Here is a 23,046-nt window from a genome sequence, read left to right as displayed (position 1 = left end):
TCCCATTTTTCTCCTTAATCCCTCTTTTTCTCATAGACTAACATTTTTTCACTCCCACCGTCGCACTTTTATCTGGTACATTTTTTTCCTTTCAAATTTTTATTCAATGAACAAAATTCTACTATTCTTTAATATTTATGTTATAAGTTTGATTAAATTGTTGCCTAAGTGTATTTTATGACGTTATTGGTGTCAACACAATAATAACAATATTGTCATCTCATACAATGCCAAAGACATGCATAAATGAATGAAAAAGAAAAGCAAATTCAAACATTGCATTTTCATCTTCTACTTTATAATTGAAAAACTTACTGGTTGGTTTCGTGCTCCTTGAAGGAAACAACGCATTCTCATACTTTGAATTTCGAATATGAAAATAGAAAACGAAAAAGATGTTTGATGTGATAAAAGTCAAGATGAGCGGGAGAAAAAGATGCAATTGTGAAATGCTTCTCAACAAGTCTCACTTTACAATATTTAGTTTTGAATTCAAAAAATTTTAAATTCTAGAAATATAAAATTTTTGAATTTAATTTTTTTTAATTTAAAAATAGTGTTATCTTTTCTGTTATCCTTTTGAGATATAAAATTAAAATTACTCACAAAATAACAAATATCTTCTCTCATATTTTAAAAATAATAAAATATAATATAATATAAAAAAATTAGAATAAAATCCCATTTATATTTATTTATATATAGGTATAGAAGATTTAAGAAATCTCATATATCATATTAGAAACTTTAACTTTACGTTGTGCTTGTTTGTAGAGGAATATTGTTCTCGTGGAAAGAAGGATGTTCCAACTCATCCGAAATGGGACAAAAACCAAACGAAAAAGATAAAATTACCAGTTTATCCTTACTACTACAGAATTCTTTAAACAAATATAATTGATCACATTATAATATATTATACATATTATAACAATATAATATAAAAATAATAAATAATAATAAAAATCAAAATCAAAATATTTAAATAATAATAATATAAATGTATATAATAATAGTAAACTAATAATATTATTAATAAAAATTAGTAATAATAATGATAATCAAAATAAATTTATGAAATAATAATAATTATAATTATAAATCATAAGTAATAGTATTAGTAAAATCTTAAAATAATAATAATAATCAAAATGAGTTCATAAAATAGTAATAATATATAAAAATAATAGTAAAATAATAAATAACAATTATAATAATAAAATATTAAAAATTATAAAATTATAAGGTAATAATATTAATAAAAGTAATAATAACAAAATTAAGAATAATAACAATTCAAATAAATTCATAAACTAATGATAATAATAATATAAAGAATATTTATTTTAATTTCAATTTAATTTTATGAAAATAATCTACATTTTTATGTGTATTGGCAATGTTATATAATTCGTAGTTATTTTTCAGTCCAAGTGAGTTTGCCGATAGTACAACAATAATGTTTTAACGAAATGTGGGTAATTTTAACAAAATTACAAGGGCAAAATAGTAATCTTAAAATTTAGTAATTAAAAAATATTTTTTATCTATCGCTTCAATCAAATCATTTACAAATTTTATATTTTTATCTCATTTCTCTTCACTTTTCTCTTTCATGGTATTTTTTTCTCCAAAATTTTTTATACTAAATTTAAAATCTAAATAATTGATTATTAAAATTTTGATAGTTAATTAGATACTAATTTAGAAAGTATTTAACAATAATAGAAACTAATTTAGAAACTAAAAATATTTTTAGTCTCTAAAATAGTCTCTAATTTAGTCACTAAAATTGATTTCTATTTCACGATTTTCTTCACAGTGTTATATATATATATATATATATATATATATATATATTTCATGTATAAAATGATATGGCTTTTTTAATTAGACACATTACAAGACTACAAACATTTTAAAGAATCAATAAGTCTTCCTACTAAAAAAAACTGAAAAATAAATATAGATAACAGAAAAACTCTAACGTGCATTATATATCATAAAAGTCTACTATAGTAACTTCTTGGTAGAAAATTTTGTGATTTCTACCAAAAATCAATTATGATTATTTATGAAATTAATTTTGTTGTGCCCATTTATTAAAGTAAAGTATTATTTTTATAATTAAATCAAACAATTGAGTAGTCATCTCATGCTTTGCATTTTCCAATCAACTGTGTTATATTAATTTTTCAGTAACGTGTAATGTTATTTTAAGTTTGTTTCTAGAAAAAAATGTGTACAATAAAATAATTTTATTATGTTTTTTTTTAGTTTCTGAAATTTAAGATAATTATGATTTTGATCCTTGAGTTTTAAAAAATAAATTTAAATATAATTTCAAACATTAAAATTTATATCATAAACTCTAAATCTTAAATCATAAACTTTATAAAACTTATTTTAATTCCTTAAAATTAGTTTTTAAAGATTACAACCTTAGAGTAATTTCAAATACACATTTCTCTCCGAATACTTTATAAACGTCAAGAATGATAATTGAATTTGAAGTGAAAAAGGTTATATATAAAAACTACAACAATTTTATTTTTCATTTTCTATGAAATGATTTTTTCTTTAAAAACTCAAATCCCCTAATTTCTCTCTTCAATGGATGATTATATATTTTTTCTTTTTGAAGCACAAACTAAGAGATAACTAACATTACAAAACATTATAAATAATAACTAATTTTAGAAATAAAAATAATTAATTTTTATATTTATTAAATTAAATACTATTTTATAAACTAAAATTTATTAGTATCTAAAATAATTTTTATATTAATATAAATTTATAAAATATTTTTAACTTGATATTTAATAGTAACTACTAAGATTTTAACTACTAATTATTTTAGATTATAAATTATTTTTTATGGTGACTACATAAAAATAAAAGTTAAGTTTTTATTTTTTTATTAGATTTTACATTATTTCTATTTTTTATTTGTTTTTTTATCAGCAAAGAACAAATAAAATAAAATGAGACACTTTAAGGTGTCTCAACTCTTGTACAGAAAATGGTCAGGCCAACCTATTCAAGACCATCAGACTATACATAACAACAAACCAATTATTAAAGATACATGAAAAGAAAATAAAAGAGGATAAAACATAATACACACAAAACAACTCCTAGTTATAATCGAAAATCCACAATAACAATTCTCTAGATTACGAGTCACAGATATCCTCACCAATACTCATTTTGTTCGATGTATTATCGTTTGAGAGAAAAGTGAATTTTCATTAGTTAGTAACGTATTTGTTTTTGCTAGGTTTGGTTTCCTGGAATCAACATAGAGGATATCTAAGCATCTCTTCTTTATCGATTAAATTTCTTGAAGAACATGACATTCTTAGTTAAGGAAACTTAACATTTATTTAAATTAGGTTATGATAGTATAGAAGAAATTGGTAGGAAGGTTATGTTTAAATTGAAGTCAAATGGTGATGATGCTGTATTGTTGAAAATTTGATTATTAGACTTAGATGACAAATTGTGTTACATGTGAAATTATTATTCGAATGATAAATAAAACAAATCCTACAAGTGATAAATCCAAAACGACAAGGGTCGTTCTTAAATTCTTCAAAAACAAAATCAAGTGGACAAGACTATTTCTTCCTGCACCTCTATATATTCTTCTGTCACCCTATACAAAATATGAAAATACTTTTTTTATCATATTTTTTTATCTTATTTTTACCATCCCATATTTCGAATTACATATTTTAGAAATTAATTTTGGTTTCAAAAATAACTTACAGATTATGTAATTCATAATATATTTTTAAAAAATTGTATTTCGAATTATATAATTCAGAAGTCTGAAATTGAGAGTAGCTTCCGGATTATGTAATCCGGACACACCTTTGAAAAAAAAAATTTGGATTACATCATCCGAAAGCTAATTTAAATTCCAAATTATGTAATCTGAAAACTAATCATACATATTGAAAAAAGACTTTCAAATTATATAATCCGAAAGTTAATTATAAATTTAGAAAAAAACTTTCAGATTACGTAATTCGAAATACTACAGAGAGATATTTTTGAAATATCAAAAGTTTATGGAGGTGCAGGAAGAAACAGATCAGTAGACAATACATAGAAGGCCCAAGACAAAAGGAACCAACGTTTTATTTGATTTTTGGAAAGTCATGCCAATGTAACATACCAGTAGGCTTTTTTGTTTTGTTTTATATTTTCTAGGTCATGTACTTATTTTAAGGTCCTATTAATAACATTTTTTCCGTTAGAAAACGCAGAAGACATATTCAATTTAGTGCAAGTTTGACGATTCTAAAAATTTTAAATAAGAATTGAGATGAGTAATTTTTAATTTTCTTGTGGCATATTGATATTATTCCTTTCACCCTTTGCATTAAAATATTAAGAAACCTGTCTTCATTTTGAATTTATGTATCATTTATTGGGTGCATAAAAAAGAATTTTCATTTGATCGAACTCAGTTGGCTTTATGGCCATTCATTAACTAATCAAAACAAGTCATTATTGGTGCGGAGGCATCGTACTAGTTATAAAAGAACTGTTTAACTGCAAGTTGAATCATAATTTCAATATGCTTAACTCATTTACTTTCCTAATAAACATCAATCATAACTCAAACGATCTTCATAAGTTAAAAGAACTTAAGTTTTTCGTAAATTGAATCTTTTTTTAACACCCAGATCTTTGTAAAGTTAGTATTTTATATTTAGTGATATATGGTCGTTAAAAAATGGACGGTATAAAAAAATACCTATTTTTTATTTTTTATTTTTCAAATTAAGCTGAACAATATTGTCAATATAAGCTGTACAGAGAACAAATCACCTCTGAATTTACAACCTCTCAATCAAATTAGCTTATTTATGAAGGGGCAAAAATAATTCTGGACCTGTTTGGGAAAGATCCTACAAAAACAACAAAACAACATACCCCACACCTCACCCAATTGACCTCCCTGACCTTCACAAATGCAATGCTCCTACAAATTGTTGGGAGCGATGAGTTTCTATCCAAAAATAAGATGGTTGAGTCTCGAAGGATTACCAAAGGTTGGGTCACTCCTGTCTGACGAATGGTGAAGAACTCATTTCTGTACTGCAAAAAGACTCTTCTTGGTTCATTTCATATACATCATCGTCCTTCTCATCGTCCCATTTGATGATTTCCCTTATGTATTTGAATGCCTCATCCACAGACGTGCGTTCCCGAGCTCGAGTTTGCCCCACAAACAACTTCTGACCAGTTAGGTAATAATAAAGCTCCTTGAACTTCACAGCCACATAGTAGTATGCTTGGTGCGCTAGGGCGTGATTGTTGTGATGGGGTCTCACGGGGCAGAAGTCCCCAAACCACTCACAAGTTGATAAATGAACTTTGTTTATCTTGTCTTCGAAGGCATCATATTTATTTAGGAGAAGCACAAATGGGGTATCTTTAAAACAGGGATGCTTCACCAGACTCTCGAAAAGATCTTTGCTTGCCAGCAGTTTGTTTCGAAGCTGACCTGTACTACTAGGCCACATCTGGTCGTAGTCACTCAGGGCAACACAAAATATGATTGCCCTCACATCTTCGAACATTTCCAACCATTTGCAACCATCACGCAGTCCCTTTGAATTTATGCGAATCAGTTGATATCTGAGTCAATAACAGTGTCAAAAACATTTTCAGAAGATTTTGTAAAATAAGAGAAAAGGAGATGGATTTACTTGGTTAAGGGAGGAGGGCAATTGAGGTTTTCACTGTATATCTCAGACATTGGACTCCTATCATCAAATGAGAACTCCATGAAAGCGAGACCATTGCTCTGAGTGACTCCTTCGGCATATAATACATCCTTATCAGAAGGTTCATACTCATTGCTCGAAATTTCTATTGCCTGTGCGGGATCACATATAAGTACACCTCTTGATAACAGAAGCACGTGATGAAAGCCAATACATTTTAAGATTGTTTTTAAAAATATTAGCCAGCAAAATATGAAAAATCAAGAGTACAAAAGCAAGACCAATAAAATTAGAAGCTTAAATATGAATATGCACATAATATTCCTATTGCGTATGCAAGATCACATATGATTAGACATCTTGATAACAGCATATAAAAGTGAAAGACTAACATTTATTATATGAGCCAAATTTAGATAGACAAGGAGTCATGATCCATAATTTAAATTTTACACCGTACTTTAAAAGTATTCTTTTGAAGGTACGGTTCTCAATCTTCCGTCCATATAAACTTTAGCAACCACAAAGATGGTGGATATCTTACTGCAAGTGTTTCCATGATGGCAATACTATTATAAAATATTTAAATATGCATTAAGAGAGAGATATCAATTCATGCATTAAGAGACTAGTAGATAACTTTTCATTGGAGTTGCACAAAAATACATACATGTTCATTAGATAGACATCTAGATACCCATATAAATCTACAGATATCTAAACATTTACACAAATCATAAATAACTGAAAATATGAACTAATAACATCTGCTACTCTACTCTCAATCTTTTGATAGGATAATTTACGCTTTTGCTAATCAATATGGAAGCCACTATTGTTTCCATACTTTCTCTTATGCAATGTAGTTTAATGTTCCATAGATATTTGTGTGTATGTGATAGGAACAATTCCTATCCACCAAGGGAAATTGTATCATTTTAACAAGGTAGGGGAAAATACAAAAAGAGAAAACTGGAAACATGCCCCATATGTAGATCATTGGGCTTTAACGGGCCCCTACTTGTATGTAACTAAATATGGTCCCTATCATTAGGTATATATCTATATAATGAGGGCCAGTAAACAATGATGAAAGAGCATACAAGCTTCAAGACTTATAGAAAGCATAATTAATTTAATAATTAAATTACAGGTAAAACTCCCATTGGTCTCAACTCTCAAATGGCAAAGAAAAATTTACAAAAATAACTACCAGCTCAAAATGGTCAATAGTTTCTATGTTAGGTAAGTATAGTGTACATTAACAATACTAGCACTCTTTGGTATTGAAATGGAACATGTTACATTGCATCTCTTGCGTATTTTTAAAGTTTACTGACATATAAGGAGAAACAGTAGTTTGGCAAAACAATGACAATGTTGCCAGCCACTTTGAATTAACTTCAGAATGGAAATGGAAAAATAATGTTTGTAAAGGATAAACATAAATAGCAACGTAGACATAATTAACAGTTCAATTGCAAATAAATATACAAAACAACACCACTAGATACTTATCAAGACAAAATAGTAAAAAATGAAATAGTAGAGTCATACCCGATCCAAGAAATATTTAGCAACATCAGGAAGATTATGCAATTCCTCTCTCCGCTTGTATGTTTCCTGAACAGCAGGATCTCTCCAGATCTCATCTACCATAGGAGCATACTCACGTGTTGCTGCAGGGAAGAAGGCCTCCAAATCTCCCGTTGCCATAATATCCAGTAACCAGTCAGAAAAGTGCTTGAATCTTTGATTGATTGAATAAATACAAGGCTTGTTTTCATCAGCTGCTGTCTCTGCTAAATTAAATTTACAATTAGATTCATTCACCAACAGAACTGTAGCTTTTCCACTGATGTCACAAAAAAGATTATCAAATTGTATCATCCACAAAGGGAAAAATTGATGCGGTAACTATATCTAACTTGAAAATTGTTTCTTAAAAGGACAAATGATCCATTATACTTGTCAAAACATAGATGAATTGCCTTGTAGTTGTCAATGGGCAAGGAAAAAGAACTCTCTCAAAGATAGCTAGTGACCATTGACAAGGACCTTACTTAAATGGTTTGATGAAAATTAGGTTTTGGACAGAGCCCCAAATGGTGCCAATTTATCCACGTTATTGACCCAAGGAATGAAATGAGCCTTGGTGGTAGTTGCTATAAATAGTTTAGATTGTCTATGGAAATGTTAGTATTGCCGTACAAAATTATATTTGATGAAGCTTAACATCTTAAAAACAAATAATGAATTTATTACACATTGGACCAAAATTGCAGACAACATTTAGTATAACACTACAGAATCAAATACTGTTTTTATCCAGAAATTACCTTTTTGGGTCAAATATGGGAAACATAAAGCAATTATTTCGTTACCTACTCCCCAAGGGGACTAGGCGTTCTTCATTAAATGTTCCAATTGGACAACAATCTAAGACAAACCATGAAAGAATGACAAATGAATTGATATAGTGAGCATAAGAAATACAACAAAAGCATCATTCTAGTAGGTAATAAGTGAGAGTGAAAAATACAAAATGCATATGTTACAAACGTTATGGAATTTTTAAAAGCATTAAGCGTCACTCTGTATGATCATACAATATACATATATAGAACAAAAGAAATATAGCTAATCAACATGGACGGAACAAATGATAGGATGCCTAAGTATACAGAACACATGTGAAAAGCTTCACTACTATATCATTCTTTCACGATCTCTGAATGAAAACCAATATTTAGTGACTTGACATTAATAATAAATACCACAAAATAATAGAAAGCAAGTGGCACTTCAACTTAAAGAGAAACAGTCCCGGCAAACTATGAAAGATGTAAGGAAAGTAAAATTATACCTGGTACTTGTCCAGATCCTTCACCTTCTAATGAAGTAGATTCTCTCTCTGCCAGAGATTCCTCTTCAAACTGCTCTCGTCCTTCAAGTAGAATGCTGAGATACTTGTACATATTGCTCTGAATCATAAGCTTGATGTTTTGTAATTCTTCTGTAGAAAACTTGTTTCCATATAAAAACTTGGCCTGTTCCACAGATAGGGAAATGATAAAATGAGAAATATAAAACAATCAGTAACACACCATTAACAGTTTAACGCCAGGTTAATAGATAAAATAATAGATATCAAAAAGAAAATGTGTTATAATTACAATAACAAGAATAAAAGCCTGTTCCCACTAAAATGTGTCATAACAATGTAGGCTAAAATTATGCAGTTTTGAAAAATTATCTCCTGCCACGTGTACACTAAAAAAGCCATCCATAATGAGCACAAGAGAAATCACTACGAAGAAATAAGGCAAGGTTGGGTGGTTTCCATTATCCATAAGTTGTGACGTACAGATTTGAAAGCATATAACTTCTTGTTTAAATATACACCTAATTTCTTAGTACGTTTGAATTCTGCAAACATGCATAAATGGGTATTCATTGGTACATTATATGAATCTGACAAGTACACAGAACATTAATATAAAGAACTATTGGTACATGCATGCATGTATCATGCATACTTAAGCAAATACACAGCTATACAGCGTATGTTTGTGAGAGTGTGGTTGAGCACGTGTATATATATCTAAACTCCTAAGAAAATAGTCAACTTATAACTACATCACTACCAGCCTCCATTGCACAATGAATCAAGAACATAAACTATGACTCTTCACTAAAGTCCTTTACCCATCAAAAAGGGAAAGCCAACGATATTGAATCCAAACCAGCCAGGCTAAAAGTTAATAAGCACAAAAGGTATGAATACATGCAATAACGAGACAGAGGGTGAGAGAGACGGAAGAAGTGAAAGATAAAGGAAATAAACATGCCTGTTTGAATAGTGTGGCTGTTCCGGACCCTTCCATGCCAAACAACAAAAGTTTCTGAACTCTACCTTGCTCCAAATATTCAGGCACAGATCTTGCTGAATAGTTAGTTGAGTTATCTCTGACCCCAGGAGGATTAGTTGGAGGTACAGGCAATGAGAATAATGAACAAATGAAACGAGTGGACGCCTGCCTACCATAAACCAAACTAATATTGTATAAAAAACCAAATCAAGAAGAGATACACTTTTAAGCCTACATTGAACAGAAGTGTATGCTATTATCAGATAAGAGAGAACCTTTCCCCATATGTTCCCCTTGATATTATTTTGCCCTTCTTCTTCGTAAGATCCATCTTCATAAACCCAGAAATGGGTATCTCGTGGACATTGAACATTTGCCAGCTGAAATGATAACCAACAAATCACAAACAAATCAATGAGATGATAAAGGCATTACAAAGTGAAACACAAGAGCTTAATGGTATACGATTGGGTCAGTAGGGATGACGAAGAAAAAAATCAAGATTTTCACTTGAGATGGCCTAAATGCATTTAAAAGAGGGAGCTGAACTGTCTACTGAAAGGCCCTTGCAGTGCTCCTTTCAAGACAAGCTACACAAGATCTTAAGTTGCTTTGGCAAGCATAGATTTTTAAAAGATATACTGATGCGCAGAATAAGAAGCAGACGCAAAAGAGAGCAGGAAAACAAAAAAGTTAGGGAAAACAGACATTTTAGGTACAATATGAGAAAACAGACATTTCAGGACAAATATATGAAACCAAAACAACAACAAAAATTGAAGGGCCATTGTAAAAACCATGAATGAATTCTTTATACATCAAATCCTGTCAACAAGTAGAAGTTATGGTTGTATTAAAAATTTAAGACACACGTGACTCTAGACTTATAGTACCATTAATAATCAGGTAAGCTTAAATGCTTGAAATATTTTCTCTTAATTTTAGAGGAACTGCTAAGAAAAGAAATTGATGCATGTCCATGGTTAATATCTACGATCTCTAATATTTTACCCAGCACAGATAGTAATTTAGGTAATGCCGTTTTTTCTTGATATGAATAGTATTTGGCAAGAATTTGATTAAAAACAAGTAAAATCCAAACACCTAAAGTTGGCCATAAGTTGACTGATAATAACACGGGTCTGTATTCATTTGTGTTTTTTCCTTAGATAACCAATTGTGTATAAACTTGTGAAGCACTACAACAATCAATTAGGGTTGCCACATGGTACTTCACATACAACCTTAGTTGAAGCCCAGGCATAGAAAACATTGATGCTCATTTAAAGAAGTTGTTATCTAGCATTGTAGCCTAGATTCTAGTACATTTACTAACTTCTATGTTCAACTATTTCATTCAGAATCAAATCCAACCCAGATGAAAGTAGAAACATGATTATTGATCCGGTTACCTTTAACATTCTAAGCTCAATCTTTGTTATTTCACGGCCATTCATGTAGACTCTAGTATTCCCATTGCTCGCATCCGTTTGAAGCTTGCCTCCAATATTAAGCTTTGAACTAATTATCTTATCAGGCTTCTCTCCCTCCTGAAATCAATCCGCCACAACCAAATTCAGAAAAACAATAAACCAATCCAATCAAAGTATTCTCTATATAAAACCAAGGACAAACACTAATAGAAACACAAAACACTACATATTGAAGCATCAAAGTTGTTAGTAGTTTTCCATTTTCACCTTGCCCCAAAGTCCAGAATCCTTATCATACCAATACCTCCCGGGCTTCAACTTCTGAGGAGGGATAGAGCAGCCCAGAATCTCAGCCAACTCCTCTTGCCTCAGCTGCCTTCCATTCACAATAAGCTGCTCCGGCCGAAGCTGATTAGCAGGACATTCCTTTTCAGCCTTCATAATCTGATTTATCTCCAAAGAACTACACACTTTCGACAACATTCTAGAACACTTCCCCAAAATTGGCCTCTTCGATTCGTCAATGGGCTTCCCAATGCAACTCACGCATTTCCTTCCCTCGGGCATAGACCCCATCGCTTTCAGCACACAGTTACTACAATACCTTGAATCACACACCAAACACGCTTCCTTCTCTTTCAACCTGTTACTATTTCCACATCTGCTACAAATCCACCGCTTCTTATTCCGCGACGGCGACGCGCCCACCGGCGACGTTGCAACAGACCGCGGCGACGGAAAATCATCGCCGTCGTCGTCCTCGGAGTCCCTCGGAGTATGAAACGTCACAGTCGTCGGACGTTTACCCGCTCCGGAGCCGCCGCGCGGCACCGGAGCAGAATTCGGCGGTGAGTGCTGAGCAGACACCTCCGAGGCTGAGCTTGCTCCGTCGTCGACGTTCATCTCGCCGGAATAATCGGATCGATAAACCACCTCACCGCTGTGCGAATCGAACTGCAACTGAGACCTGGAGACCGACGACGACCTCCGGCTCTCCACCGGACTCTTCTGCGGCGGCGGCGGCGGGCGGTCGAAACCGCCGTTGCGGACGCGGCCGAACCGCGAGAACCGCGGATGCACAGGCATGGCCACCGGAATTGAGGCCGACGCGTTGTGATCCGACACGATTGAAGCCGTGCGAATCGGCACGGCGACGCCGGAGGCGGCGGTGCCGATTTCGAGCGGATCGACCTTGGGAACGTCGTATGCAACCGGAGGTCCTTCGTACTCAACAGCGATGGAGTAGTCGAGGTGCTCCTCGTCCGGGAGCGGAGCGCCGGCTGGGAGCATGCGGCGGAGAACCTGCTCCCAGGATTTGTCCTCTTCGGTGGATTCCGACGCCATTTTAGGGTTTACGCAGAGCGCTTGGAGGGCGAGAAAGTGCGGGAAAAATAGAAGGAAAGTGCGAAAATTAGAAGGAATCAACGAAAAGGTTCCATCGTCTTTTGGATCAGAGCGAAGCGAAAGAGTTTGTGAGTGTTGAGTTGTCAGCTGCAGCAGTTGGCAGAAAGTAAACGGAGGCCTTTAACGCCACACTCCGTCTCTCTTCACTGACGGTGCCCGATTCCGTTATGTTTCGCGTCATCATGATTACATATATGCTTTTTTTAATACATATTTATGACATAAGCATGAGTAAATTAATTGTTTTTTAATTTTTTTAAATTTTAAAACCTTCACATAAATTTCTTTCAGCGTTAAATTTCTTAATATCAGCTAACTTATACTATATTCAATTATGTGACCAAAATAAAGTTTTAATACAAAAGTTACAATGTAACTTACTTAAACAATAGTTCATTGTATAATTTGTTTTCATAAAACCTTCTTTAAAAATATTATTTAATTTTAAAAAAAAACTCATTTAAACATCTAAGTTTGAAAAACGTCTCAATTTGACGGTTAATTTGAAATGTTAACAATTAAATTTAAATAAAAAAATTGAAATTTTATTTTTTATATTATTTTTAAATTGATTTGGTGTGAAAATCTAACAGAATGTAATATGCTTATGAATAAAATATTGGATTATCTTGAGTCCTATTTTTAAAGTCAATAAAGTCTTTCTTATTTTTGAAATTATAAATGAATTTAAAGGAATGTCTTCTCATACCAATTATTGGCCAAGTTTTTACAGAGTGGGGTTATGGGGAAGTCTTTTTCAGCAATAGTTATTATTAGAAATAATTATAAAATATAGTTTAAACGACTTTATATTTAAGTATACATATAGTTTAATTATGTAAATGTTTCTATATTGTTTAATTTGAGAATTTATTTTATTGTATTTTAAAAAACTGTGTGAAAATTGGAAAAATATTTAACGTTTTGACATTTTATAAGTTATTTATGTTCCCTATAGTGAAAATAATTAAGGCGGTTCAGTTCCCAGTTTTTTTTACCTTCTCTAGTCAATCTGACACGTCAAAATTAATTAAATTGCTGATCTGTTTTAATTCATTTAAAAATTAAAACAATTTTAAAAATTAAACGTTTTTAATATATGCAATATTATAATATTATAATAACTTAAATTATATTACTTATAAATTAAATTTTAATTATTAGTTATGATGAAAGAAAAAAAAAATAGTGGTTTCATTGAAGATATTTTATTGAAAGAATATTTATTCATAAATTTTTTAAGATAATTATTAAAAGTCAAGAAACTCTTTTATCACGTGGAAACATATACGTTTATTTGTTGATATTTTCTATACTAAAATAATATAATTTTTAAAAGGTTACAGAGTTTGCATGAATCGTTTAAAAATATATAAGTAATAATTAATTTTAAATGGAGAAGTTACGTAATTATTTTTGGTAAAAAAAAATATATTTATGTATTTTATCAAATAAAGAAATTATTTAATATTAATTTTAATTTTAATATCTTATCTCATTCATTAAATATTATATACAATCAAACCCATCTTAAAACTGTTATTTCGTTTTAAAAACTGTTGCAAAACATTCTGAAAATGAGTTATAAATCAATTCAACCCCATTTCAGTCAAAACGTTTAATTTGAAATCCAAATTGAAAATTTTCTAATTATTTCAGATAGATCCTTGAAAGTCAATTTAATCTGAGGAGAATTTAAATTGAAATTTTGTTAAAAAAAGCTAGAAAAACAAAGCTTAGTTAAAAAAGTAGGTCAACCTCATTACATAAAAGTTTATGAAAAGTAAAATGACAGCATTCAAAAACAGAGGAATGAAAAGTATAACTAAACAAACAAAACAATATATAATAACAAGAGGTTATACTTTTATGCTACATTACAAACAAGGAACCTTCTTCATAAAGTTGGTGCAGTCTTGTCTATGTAGGCGTCTGACATACCTTGGTCAAATCCTAAGATATATAGAAAAGTATTCATTTTAAGCCTTTTCAATGTGATTTGTTGTAGACACAACAAAATACTCTCTTTTTTTTACTGATAAAATGCAAATGTAGAATTGGCCAAACTTGTTACATTTCAAAGTTCTATCTAAAGTTTTTTCTTGACTTCTCCTATAATTGATCTAACCTCATTTTAAAAACATTGATCTAACCTCATTTTAAAAACTAAATGTTGACCTAACCTCGCTTAGATTCACTCACAAAATTTTTATCTCTTATAGAACTTTTACAATTTTTCATGTTTTTATAATAATGTTCATCATCGGTAGAAGATATTCAAATCAAAATAAAAAAAAAAATCTACCGATGAAGATGCAAGTTAGGATTGTATCAGTTTTTCTCACTAGTGTTTGTTTGTCAAATTATTTTTCCCATATATCACAATGAGAGTAAAATGATTGAAAAGAAAAATGGCTCATGAACTTGATTCTAAGAAACTGAGAAGAAGTTAGTGTTCATAGCATGATTCATTACTTTAATGAGGTTTTGCACTCATGATATTTTGAAATCAAGGAAGGCTAGTGCCATTGGTACAATTGGATCTCAAACAACTTGACCATAGTTTAATTCCTGAACTTGCACAGAAAAAAATGTACTTTACTATGAATTCACTGTACTTTACTGCATAAATACAAAAAGAGAATGCATACTATTTTTCATGTTTTCATCTTCTATGAATTTTATATTTTGAAAAAAAAATACTTATTTCATATGTAAGTTGTAAAATAAGTCCATAATCATTTTATCCTTTGGTAGTTTGATCCTTAGATTTCAATGCACAACAGCCAATACATTTGTTTTCATTTGAAAGGAGATCAGTTGCCAAATTTACAAAAATGGTTTCCATGTTATGCTTAACTAAATATTCATCAGTGTAACACTTCTTTTTCTAGGGAGACAGCAATATTTTAGTAGAAGGAGACACTGTACAAAAGCTTCCTTCGATGCTTATTCTCAAAACCAGCAATAATTTCATCAATTGATTCCTCCCATGATTCAGCAACTTCAATCTGTGCACAAAATATATACACAGTAAGCAATGAACTATTGAAAAGAAACAGAAAAAAAAAGTCATCTCCATTTCAACACATATAAATTCATATATGTGAATTTTGCCATCAACAGAAAATGTCCATACACTGTGCACACAAAGAAAACATGGGTTGCATGAGATACAAACCTCTTTACATAGATCCCAAGTAAGCTTAGCTCCCACAGCTGCTTCTTCGTGGTTATCTTTTACCTCCAAGTTGATTACCAGCACAGCTTTCAATAAAACTTGATCTCTATTATGGAGATCTGCACATTGTTTAAGTTAAATAGCCATCAAGCATAGGCATAACTACAGAGATATTAGACACAACATGGTCTTCATTTCAGACACATATCTATGCTAGAGTTTCCACATGGTAGAGAACTAGATAGATAGCACAACAATATGCATGGAGGGACTGCAAAAATACCTTGAAAACCTCATGAATTTGAATAAAACCTTAACTTCAGCCAAAACCATGAAATGTGTTTCAAAACTATAATGTAAGACACCTCAATTAATCAAGTATGCATTACTATCGTTTCTGGGAAAACTATATAACCTGGCCTGATTTTTATGTGAGGCAAAACATACTTAAAAAATTAATAATAACTAAAAAAGAACCAGAATGACTAAAAACAATTAAAGATCAACCAACAACCATAAAAGGTAATCTAAGAGAAGCACATAAAATTAGTGCACTTCACTTCATTTGCAACTCTGCTGCAAAACTTGGGCTGCAAAGACCTGTTTTTTTCGTTCTCTTAATTCGTTCATATCCAATGCCAAATCACGGCTAAGAAATATCTCCTGTGAACTTCCTTTTAACCCCATTAGCAGACATCTCAGCTTAAAACCCAAGCATCTTATTCAATGAGGCCTATCAACCAGCATAATGTGAAGCAGAAGCCTGTTTGTATTGGTGGCAAAACAAAAATCTATCTAAAAGTTACTCAAAATCAAATATCCTACAACAACATTGTATATTCACTAACTTCAGAGCAATCAACAATCAGAAAACTGAATAAACAAATCAGGATGAATATAACCTTCAATAACCATATCAAACACTTTTTCTTCAAATGTCAATACCACGTCAAAGGAGCCATCAACAGCATTTTCTTGCCACCGTTGAGGTGCCAATTTGACTGTTGCATTTCTTTTAAGCATTGTCAAGATTCCATTTCGTCTATAGCTGTACTCTAGTCAAGGTTCCATCAATCCACCACACAGAACAACAAACAAGAATGCAAGTGCAGAGTAAACTCATTACCCAACATGCCTGTAAGTCTAAAAACAGATAGGCATATAGATAACATAAATTAATGCAATCATCAACTCAGTATCTTAGTCTTTTTTTCTTGTGTATACAATGACACCAATGAAACTTATACCTATGACCCCATGCAAACTATCCAAACAAAACCACCACCATTTGACCGACCTCAGTGGGTTAACTCAATATCTTACTCTATAAACCCAAACAACACACAATCAAATAAGAACTTAACAATCCTAGCCCCTTTGCTCCTTCAATCCCTACAAAAAATTCCCTCCACTTGGTATAACGGTGAAGAAAAGTTACTCACTCCATCAAAACTATCCCCACCTAGTGCAGCAAATACAACACAACTAATTCAAAAAAAAAATATTTAAAGGAACTGATTTTCTTTTGTTTTGCTTCAATTGCCCCCAAATAAACACGAGCTTAATTTCTGTCTGTCAGCATAAAAAAACTTTATATTGCCAACCAATAAAAAATCATACAAATAGAACTTAAAGGATAATAATTATAAAAGTCAATACACTCATCATAAAAAAAAAAAACCCTATACACCCATTTAAATAAAACACACAAAAAAGAGCACAAAATCCAAGTTTATGAACAAAATTCGTGAGAGTGAAATATTGAAGCTGAAAAGGTGGAATCTTTTTTTAGTTGAAGCAACCCCACGAGCTGGGGATTTGATTTTGGGTTGAAGAGAGGGAAAGGGTAGAAAGAAAAACGAAGAGAAAGAGAGAAGAGGATACAGATCAGTGTCTTTTCTGCGGAGGTCATCGTACATATACTTGTAGGGGGTTCCGAATTCGTAGACATTGGGTTCTCTGAGGGAGGGACCAGGGAGCTTCACGTGGGCACCAGTGCCGTAAGAAGACACGTCGAAGCCCTCCCTCTTGAGCAGGGAATGAGCCTCCATGCTCCTGTTCTGGTTCGAAGAACACACCATGGCGTAACGAAACTTCATCTCTTTTCTTCTCTTTTCTTCTCTTCTCTTCTGAGGCTTGTTTGTTTCTTGTTATTGGTTGAAACTGAGATGCTGAATTGAAGAGAAGAAGAGAACACAGAACGGAACAGAATCTCTGCAATGGAGTTAGGGCAAAATTATTATTACTATTATTATTATTACTATTATTATTATTATTATATTATTATTATATTATTATTATTATTATTATTATTGTTGTTGTTTAAGTGGGCTTGTGTGATTTTTTAAATTAAATATGGTTTTATTTTTAACTAATAATATACTATAAATTTTTTATATATAAAATCCACACTGAGAATCATATCTAATATTTCTGGTGTAAAACTCAAGTTTTCTACTAGCAAGCATTGAACATATTTTATTATTATTATTAGTCATAATTTATTAAAAAAGTTAGACTTATCTTCTTTTAGGTTTTGTTAAATTACAGTTGGACATTTTTAAATTTTAAAATAATTACTAGCTTTTTTTAAAATTTTATTGAAACAATCATCAATTTTTGCTAGTTTTTAAAAAATATTTACTTTTTTATATTTTAAAAATATATCTTCCTTTTCTTTGTTTTTTTAATAAAGTAATATTTATCTTCTTGCTTTGTCACCTTTTATTGTTATATATATATATATATATATATATATATATATATATATATTTAAATATTAATGGGTAAAAACGTTATATCATATTTTAAAGAAAAGTTAAGCAAGAGTTAGATTTATAGAATACACATGCAAAAAATATTAGTTATAAATAAAATATATAGTTTGTGGAAATACTATAGTAATTATCTATTTGGCCAATCATAAAAAAATGAAACTATTTATCATTTTTAAACATCAATTTTCCATTTGAAAATTTTAATTGAATTTCTACAGTTATTTTACAAAAATCCTTTGTTTAAAAAATATTATGTTAGAATAATATAACATAATACATTTACTGTGTTACCACTTATGGATATAATTGTTCATGCCAAAACAATTCACGTTAAACTTAAAAATGGAAGCAAATTAAACATGTTATATCACCAAGACAAAAATGTTTTTGTACTAAAGAGACTTGTTTTTCTTTAATAAACAAGTCGTGTGAGATAAATTAAAAATATAATTGAATGCTTTAATTTATTTATTTACATGTTTAAAGTATATAAAATTGTGTGAGTAGTTGTTGATTTTATTTGAGGGTGAGAATAGTTATAGTAGTATGAGTTTTTATTAAATAGAATTGGGTTTCTTTTGGACTATAATATAAAAGAAATAAAATGAGAGTGGGTGAGTTTATTAAAGAGCCAGGTTACAAATAGTAATTTAGCATTTTTTTTCCTTATTTATCAAAGATTTCGATAAACCCTTTTTCTTGTCTTACATAAGGACTTTTGATGTAAATTTAGTGTACAAGAAAATCTCAAGGTAAGGAAAATTAGCTCCTTTCTAAAATCAAATTTCTTATCTAAGTATGATTTGAGTTTAATCTAGATTTAAGAAATTTTGCATGCCATAAATAAATTGTTTTGAATTCATTAAAAAAAATTATATACACTAAAAAAGTTATTAAATAAAAATTAATTTAAAATAAAAAATAAATAACTGACTAAATTATATATATTTTTATAAACTAAAAAATTATTAATATTTAAATTAGTTTTTATTTAATAAAAAATTATAAATTAATCTTTAAATTAATATTTAATTAATTATGAAGATTTTAGCTATGACGCAATTTAAGAGAAGAAATTATAATATCATACTTTGTTAAAATTGAATAAAATTTGTGAAATTCAAACATTGAGGTGCATCTCTTCTAAGTTCCCTTGCAATAATATAAATTCATTAAATATTTAATAAGAGTCATTATGCTAATAAAATAAAGGTTTAATTACTTTTTTTCGTCCCTATATTTATAGTCAATAGTCAATTTGGTACCGTGGTTTTTAAAAAATTCAATTTGGTCCCTAAGTTTTTTAAAATGTATTCAAAATGGTCATTTCTGTTAAATATCACCAAACGGCGTTAAGTGGTGCTTATGTGGCAGACACGTGTAAAGTACGTGGTGCTTATATTACTTTGGTGAATACTTAATTACGGTTTAGGTTATTCAAATTGGGAATTTCGAATTTCTGATTTAGGGTTTCTGATACAAGGATTGCTCCCCTGGTTGGATTCTGTGGTGCGCTTCCCTGCTTCGATTCCATTCGGAGGAATGCTCCCCTCATTCGATTCTTTGGTAAGATCGTGAGTTACGATGGTGAGCTGCGTTCCCATGGTCGATTTGGAGGAGCGATTATGTGGTGCGGTCCAGAGGTAGTGAAGGGGCAGCGATTGCGATCCAGGGATTGCGATCCAGGGATTGCGAATCCAACCAATGGAGCAATCAAGCACCATCCACGTAACTTACATGTGTCTGCCACATAAGCACCACTTAATGCCGTTTGGTGATATTTAACAGAAAGGACCATTTTGATTACATTTTAAAAAACTTAAGGACCAGATTGAATTTTTTTAAAACTACTGTACCAAATTGACTATTGGCTATAAATATAGGGACGAAAAAGGTAATTAAACCTAAAATAAATATAAAACAATCCATGAACCACACCTTACTACTAGAAAGATAACCCGTGAAGTGTTTAAAAATAATATTTTTGTTATTACATTCTAGATTCAAAGTTTAAATCACAATTTTTCAAACTAGAAAAGAATTAAGCACAAAAATAAAACTACTAGCAATAGAGAAAATGAAAACATACTTGAATTAATAAAAGATAATAAATTTCACTCTAATGACCAACACATGCATATCTTTCATAATTCACAACCCATGTAAGTGTTTTTTTTATTATTGTTGTGTGTGGATATTTTTATTTATTATTTTATCAGTATCTTATCAGTATCAATTTTTTTAATTGTTGAAAATTGACCTCATTGATAGATTGATAAATTCATATGCAAGTTTAGTGATTAAGCTAAATGTCATTAATTATTAATGATTTATATTTAATTACACTTATATCCAAATTTGATTTATAGTTCAACTTTATTTATCGGTTTTGAACAACATGTTTTCACTATTCACTTGTTATAAATAAAAAAAATCATTAATCTTTGAGATTCCCCTCTAATTGTTTAACATAAATCATTTTATTTGTAACAATCCTTTTTCAAGATGTTCAATTTTGGGACAAGTTTTAATGGACTTTGTTAAAAATTTCTTATACATGATGGTTCAATTTCCCTCAACAAATTTTAATTGTGTTGAGCGTTTCCAAAAGAAACTTAATTTTAATAATTTACTTTTGTGATTTTCATTGTATAATTTTTTAAATTGTATTACTATTCATATGAATAAGTTATACATATTATATTTTATTATTTCAATTACTTTTTTTAGTGGAAATTGGACAATGTTATAGATTAAGTTGATATTTAGTGAATTAATGGTTATTGAAAAATGTTTAGTGAGGAAGTAACATCTTTGTGTATGTGTAAAATTTAGGTATTGAATAGTAGGGTGAAGTCTCACCAAGAACTAAATGAATATGCAATAATCTATAATGACATATGTGAGTTAACAATTAGGACCATATTAATAGACAATTTGGTGGTTATATATACTTTAATATATGATAAGAGTCAGTATTAAATATTTAAATCTATAATTTGTCTATATATTTTAAGCATTAATTTGATCCTTTCAAAACAATTAGTGTGTTTGATTATCATAGTTAAATAATTAAAATAATTTATTTTTTATTGTTAATAGTTTACCAACAAAAGTTAAATTGTGAAACCAACAAAAGTTTACTAAAGATTTCAAATTGAAAAATACTATTAGAGCAAAAATTAGAGGAGTTATATTATAAAGAATAAGACTTTTCATTAAATATGCTCCTAATTACAATGTTATAGAAGATTTGAATTTTTTAATGAATAAAGAATGAGATGTATATAAATAAGTGTTACACTATTCCTAAGTTTATAAAATACTTTAACTATGTTGTAAATTGTCAAATTTTTTTAAAAGAAAACTTTTATTCTTTGGGTGGTTGGTTAAGAATGGATGCTATCTAGATTTCTATAAGTGTAAAGGGAAAACTTAAGTTTGTACACACGCATGAAGGGAGTTAATGTTTTCATCATTTGAGGTTCAAGCACTTGGCTATCAACTATAACTTTTATTTCAATGATAAATGATCAATCCATCAAGTAGTATTAGAGTTAATGTCACCGGTTCAATTCTAGAAGGACAATTGTTGAGTGAAAGATTATTGTAGCTTGTACAATTATCCTATGGTATAGATCATGATTGTATGCTTTGGGGATAAACATTGTTTAACGTGTTGTTTTGGTGTAGACGGTGTCTTGCTGGATCATCTAGTGTGTAGAAGTTGGTGTAGATGATTTCTCGCTAGACTGTTTAATCTTAGATAGATGATTTCCCTTTTAGATTGTCAAGTATGTTTCTTCGTGTATACAGTCTGATCATATGGTCTATTTTCTTTAGTTTTATTAGACGGTTTAGTATGTTGTCAAACTATTGAAACTGTTTTATTTATATAAAATTGTCTACTTTATTCGTATATCAGATATCAAATTTTCTAACAGGTTGACTATACCATCTTAATGAATAGTTTGTTACGTTAGTCAGTTACATGTTGTTTAGTTATTCATTTGTTTTTTTGTTTTCATCATGTATATATACACCCTTACTTTTTTTTACTTTAGATGAATAATAATAGATGTTTTGTTTTATGTTTCCTTAGATTTTGTCTTTGATCTCTCTTTCTCTTTCGCCTTTACATTTTTTTTGTTTCCTGTTAATGGAGAATTTCATAAACCAATATAATCACATCTTGAAAAAACGCATTATGTAATATATGTTAAATTTATATATAATAAAAAGTCACATTTACAAAAATACATTACATCAATATACACATTGACAAAACATGCTAAATTTTCTATAAATAGATACTATAAACTTCATTAATCACGTTTATAATAATTTAAATAATGTTTTCAAAATACTTCTTTTAAATAAAAGACTGTAAAACTAGAAAACAAAATGACTTTGAAAACGATAACCAACAATTAAGAAATTTGCAAGAAATAATTAATTAACAAAACCTTAAAAATAAAACGTTAAATTAAATAGAAGCAACCAATATAAAGATTAGAACATAATGAAAAAAACAAGCATCCATATACATAGAAAACATGCAAAATGAAATAAAATATCTGAAAATGTTTCAAGTTACAAAAGATAACATCTGTGTATTTGAGATATTGTCTA

At 29.9% G+C, this 23,046-nt stretch overlaps 2 protein-coding genes across 4 annotated transcripts; both read right to left on the bottom strand.

Annotated features, from left to right (window-relative positions):
• Window positions 1-4,760: 4,760 nt before the first annotated feature.
• LOC137837910 (extra-large guanine nucleotide-binding protein 3-like) lies at window positions 4,761-12,623 on the bottom strand. 3 transcript variants are annotated; one of them, XM_068647088.1, is made up of 8 exons: window positions 11,320-12,623; window positions 11,032-11,169; window positions 9,895-9,999; window positions 9,599-9,784; window positions 8,614-8,797; window positions 7,305-7,546; window positions 5,730-5,899; window positions 4,761-5,658 (listed from the first exon to the last, which is right to left on the bottom strand). In XM_068647088.1, exons 1-8 carry the CDS (start codon window positions 12,394-12,396, stop codon window positions 5,076-5,078), a joined length of 2,685 nt encoding a protein of 894 aa, XP_068503189.1. In that variant the 5' UTR covers window positions 12,397-12,623; the 3' UTR covers window positions 4,761-5,075. The 3 variants fall into 3 exon arrangements, with proteins under 3 accessions (XP_068503189.1, XP_068503188.1, XP_068503190.1); XM_068647087.1 differs by having other exon boundaries at window positions 7,305-7,549; window positions 11,320-12,546; XM_068647089.1 differs by having other exon boundaries at window positions 4,761-5,630; window positions 7,305-7,549; window positions 11,320-12,546.
• Window positions 12,624-15,226: 2,603 nt separating this feature from the next.
• LOC137837909 (uncharacterized) lies at window positions 15,227-17,905 on the bottom strand. Its single transcript, XM_068647086.1, has 4 exons — window positions 17,522-17,905; window positions 16,540-16,685; window positions 15,638-15,756; window positions 15,227-15,467 (listed from the first exon to the last, which is right to left on the bottom strand). The coding sequence occupies exons 1-4, from the start codon at window positions 17,734-17,736 to the stop codon at window positions 15,366-15,368; spliced, it is 582 nt and encodes a 193-aa protein (XP_068503187.1). The 5' UTR covers window positions 17,737-17,905; the 3' UTR covers window positions 15,227-15,365.
• Window positions 17,906-23,046: the final 5,141 nt, after the last annotated feature.

The sequence above is a fragment of the Phaseolus vulgaris genome, chromosome 4 (assembly GCF_000499845.2).
Source record: "Phaseolus vulgaris cultivar G19833 chromosome 4, P. vulgaris v2.0, whole genome shotgun sequence".
Taxonomy (NCBI): domain Eukaryota; kingdom Viridiplantae; phylum Streptophyta; class Magnoliopsida; order Fabales; family Fabaceae; genus Phaseolus; species Phaseolus vulgaris.
Note: the sequence above shows the minus strand (reverse complement) of the source record. Positions and strands in the feature narration are given on the sequence as shown.

What these genes read in the sequence shown, in the direction of transcription:
- LOC137837910 (XM_068647087.1), bottom strand. Translation starts at nt 12,396, where the DNA reads ATGGCGTCGGAATCCACCGAAGAGGACAAATCCTGGGAGCAGGTTCTC. An exon ending in AGGGGAACATATGGGGAAAG is followed by an intron (nt 9,785 to 9,894) that starts GTTCTCTCTTAT and finishes TATGGTAGGCAG; the next exon opens with GCGTCCACTCGTTTCATTTG. An exon ending in AGGATCTGGACAAGTACCAG is followed by an intron (nt 7,550 to 8,613) that starts GTATAATTTTAC and finishes AATTTAATTTAG; the next exon opens with CAGAGACAGCAGCTGATGAA.
- LOC137837909 (XM_068647086.1), bottom strand. Translation starts at nt 17,736, where the DNA reads ATGAAGTTTCGTTACGCCATGGTGTGTTCTTCGAACCAGAACAGGAGC. An exon ending in CGCAGAAAAGACACTGATCT is followed by an intron (nt 16,686 to 17,521) that starts GTATCCTCTTCT and finishes ACTAGAGTACAG; the next exon opens with CTATAGACGAAATGGAATCT. An exon ending in CTTGGGATCTATGTAAAGAG is followed by an intron (nt 15,468 to 15,637) that starts GTTTGTATCTCA and finishes TTTTGTGCACAG; the next exon opens with ATTGAAGTTGCTGAATCATG.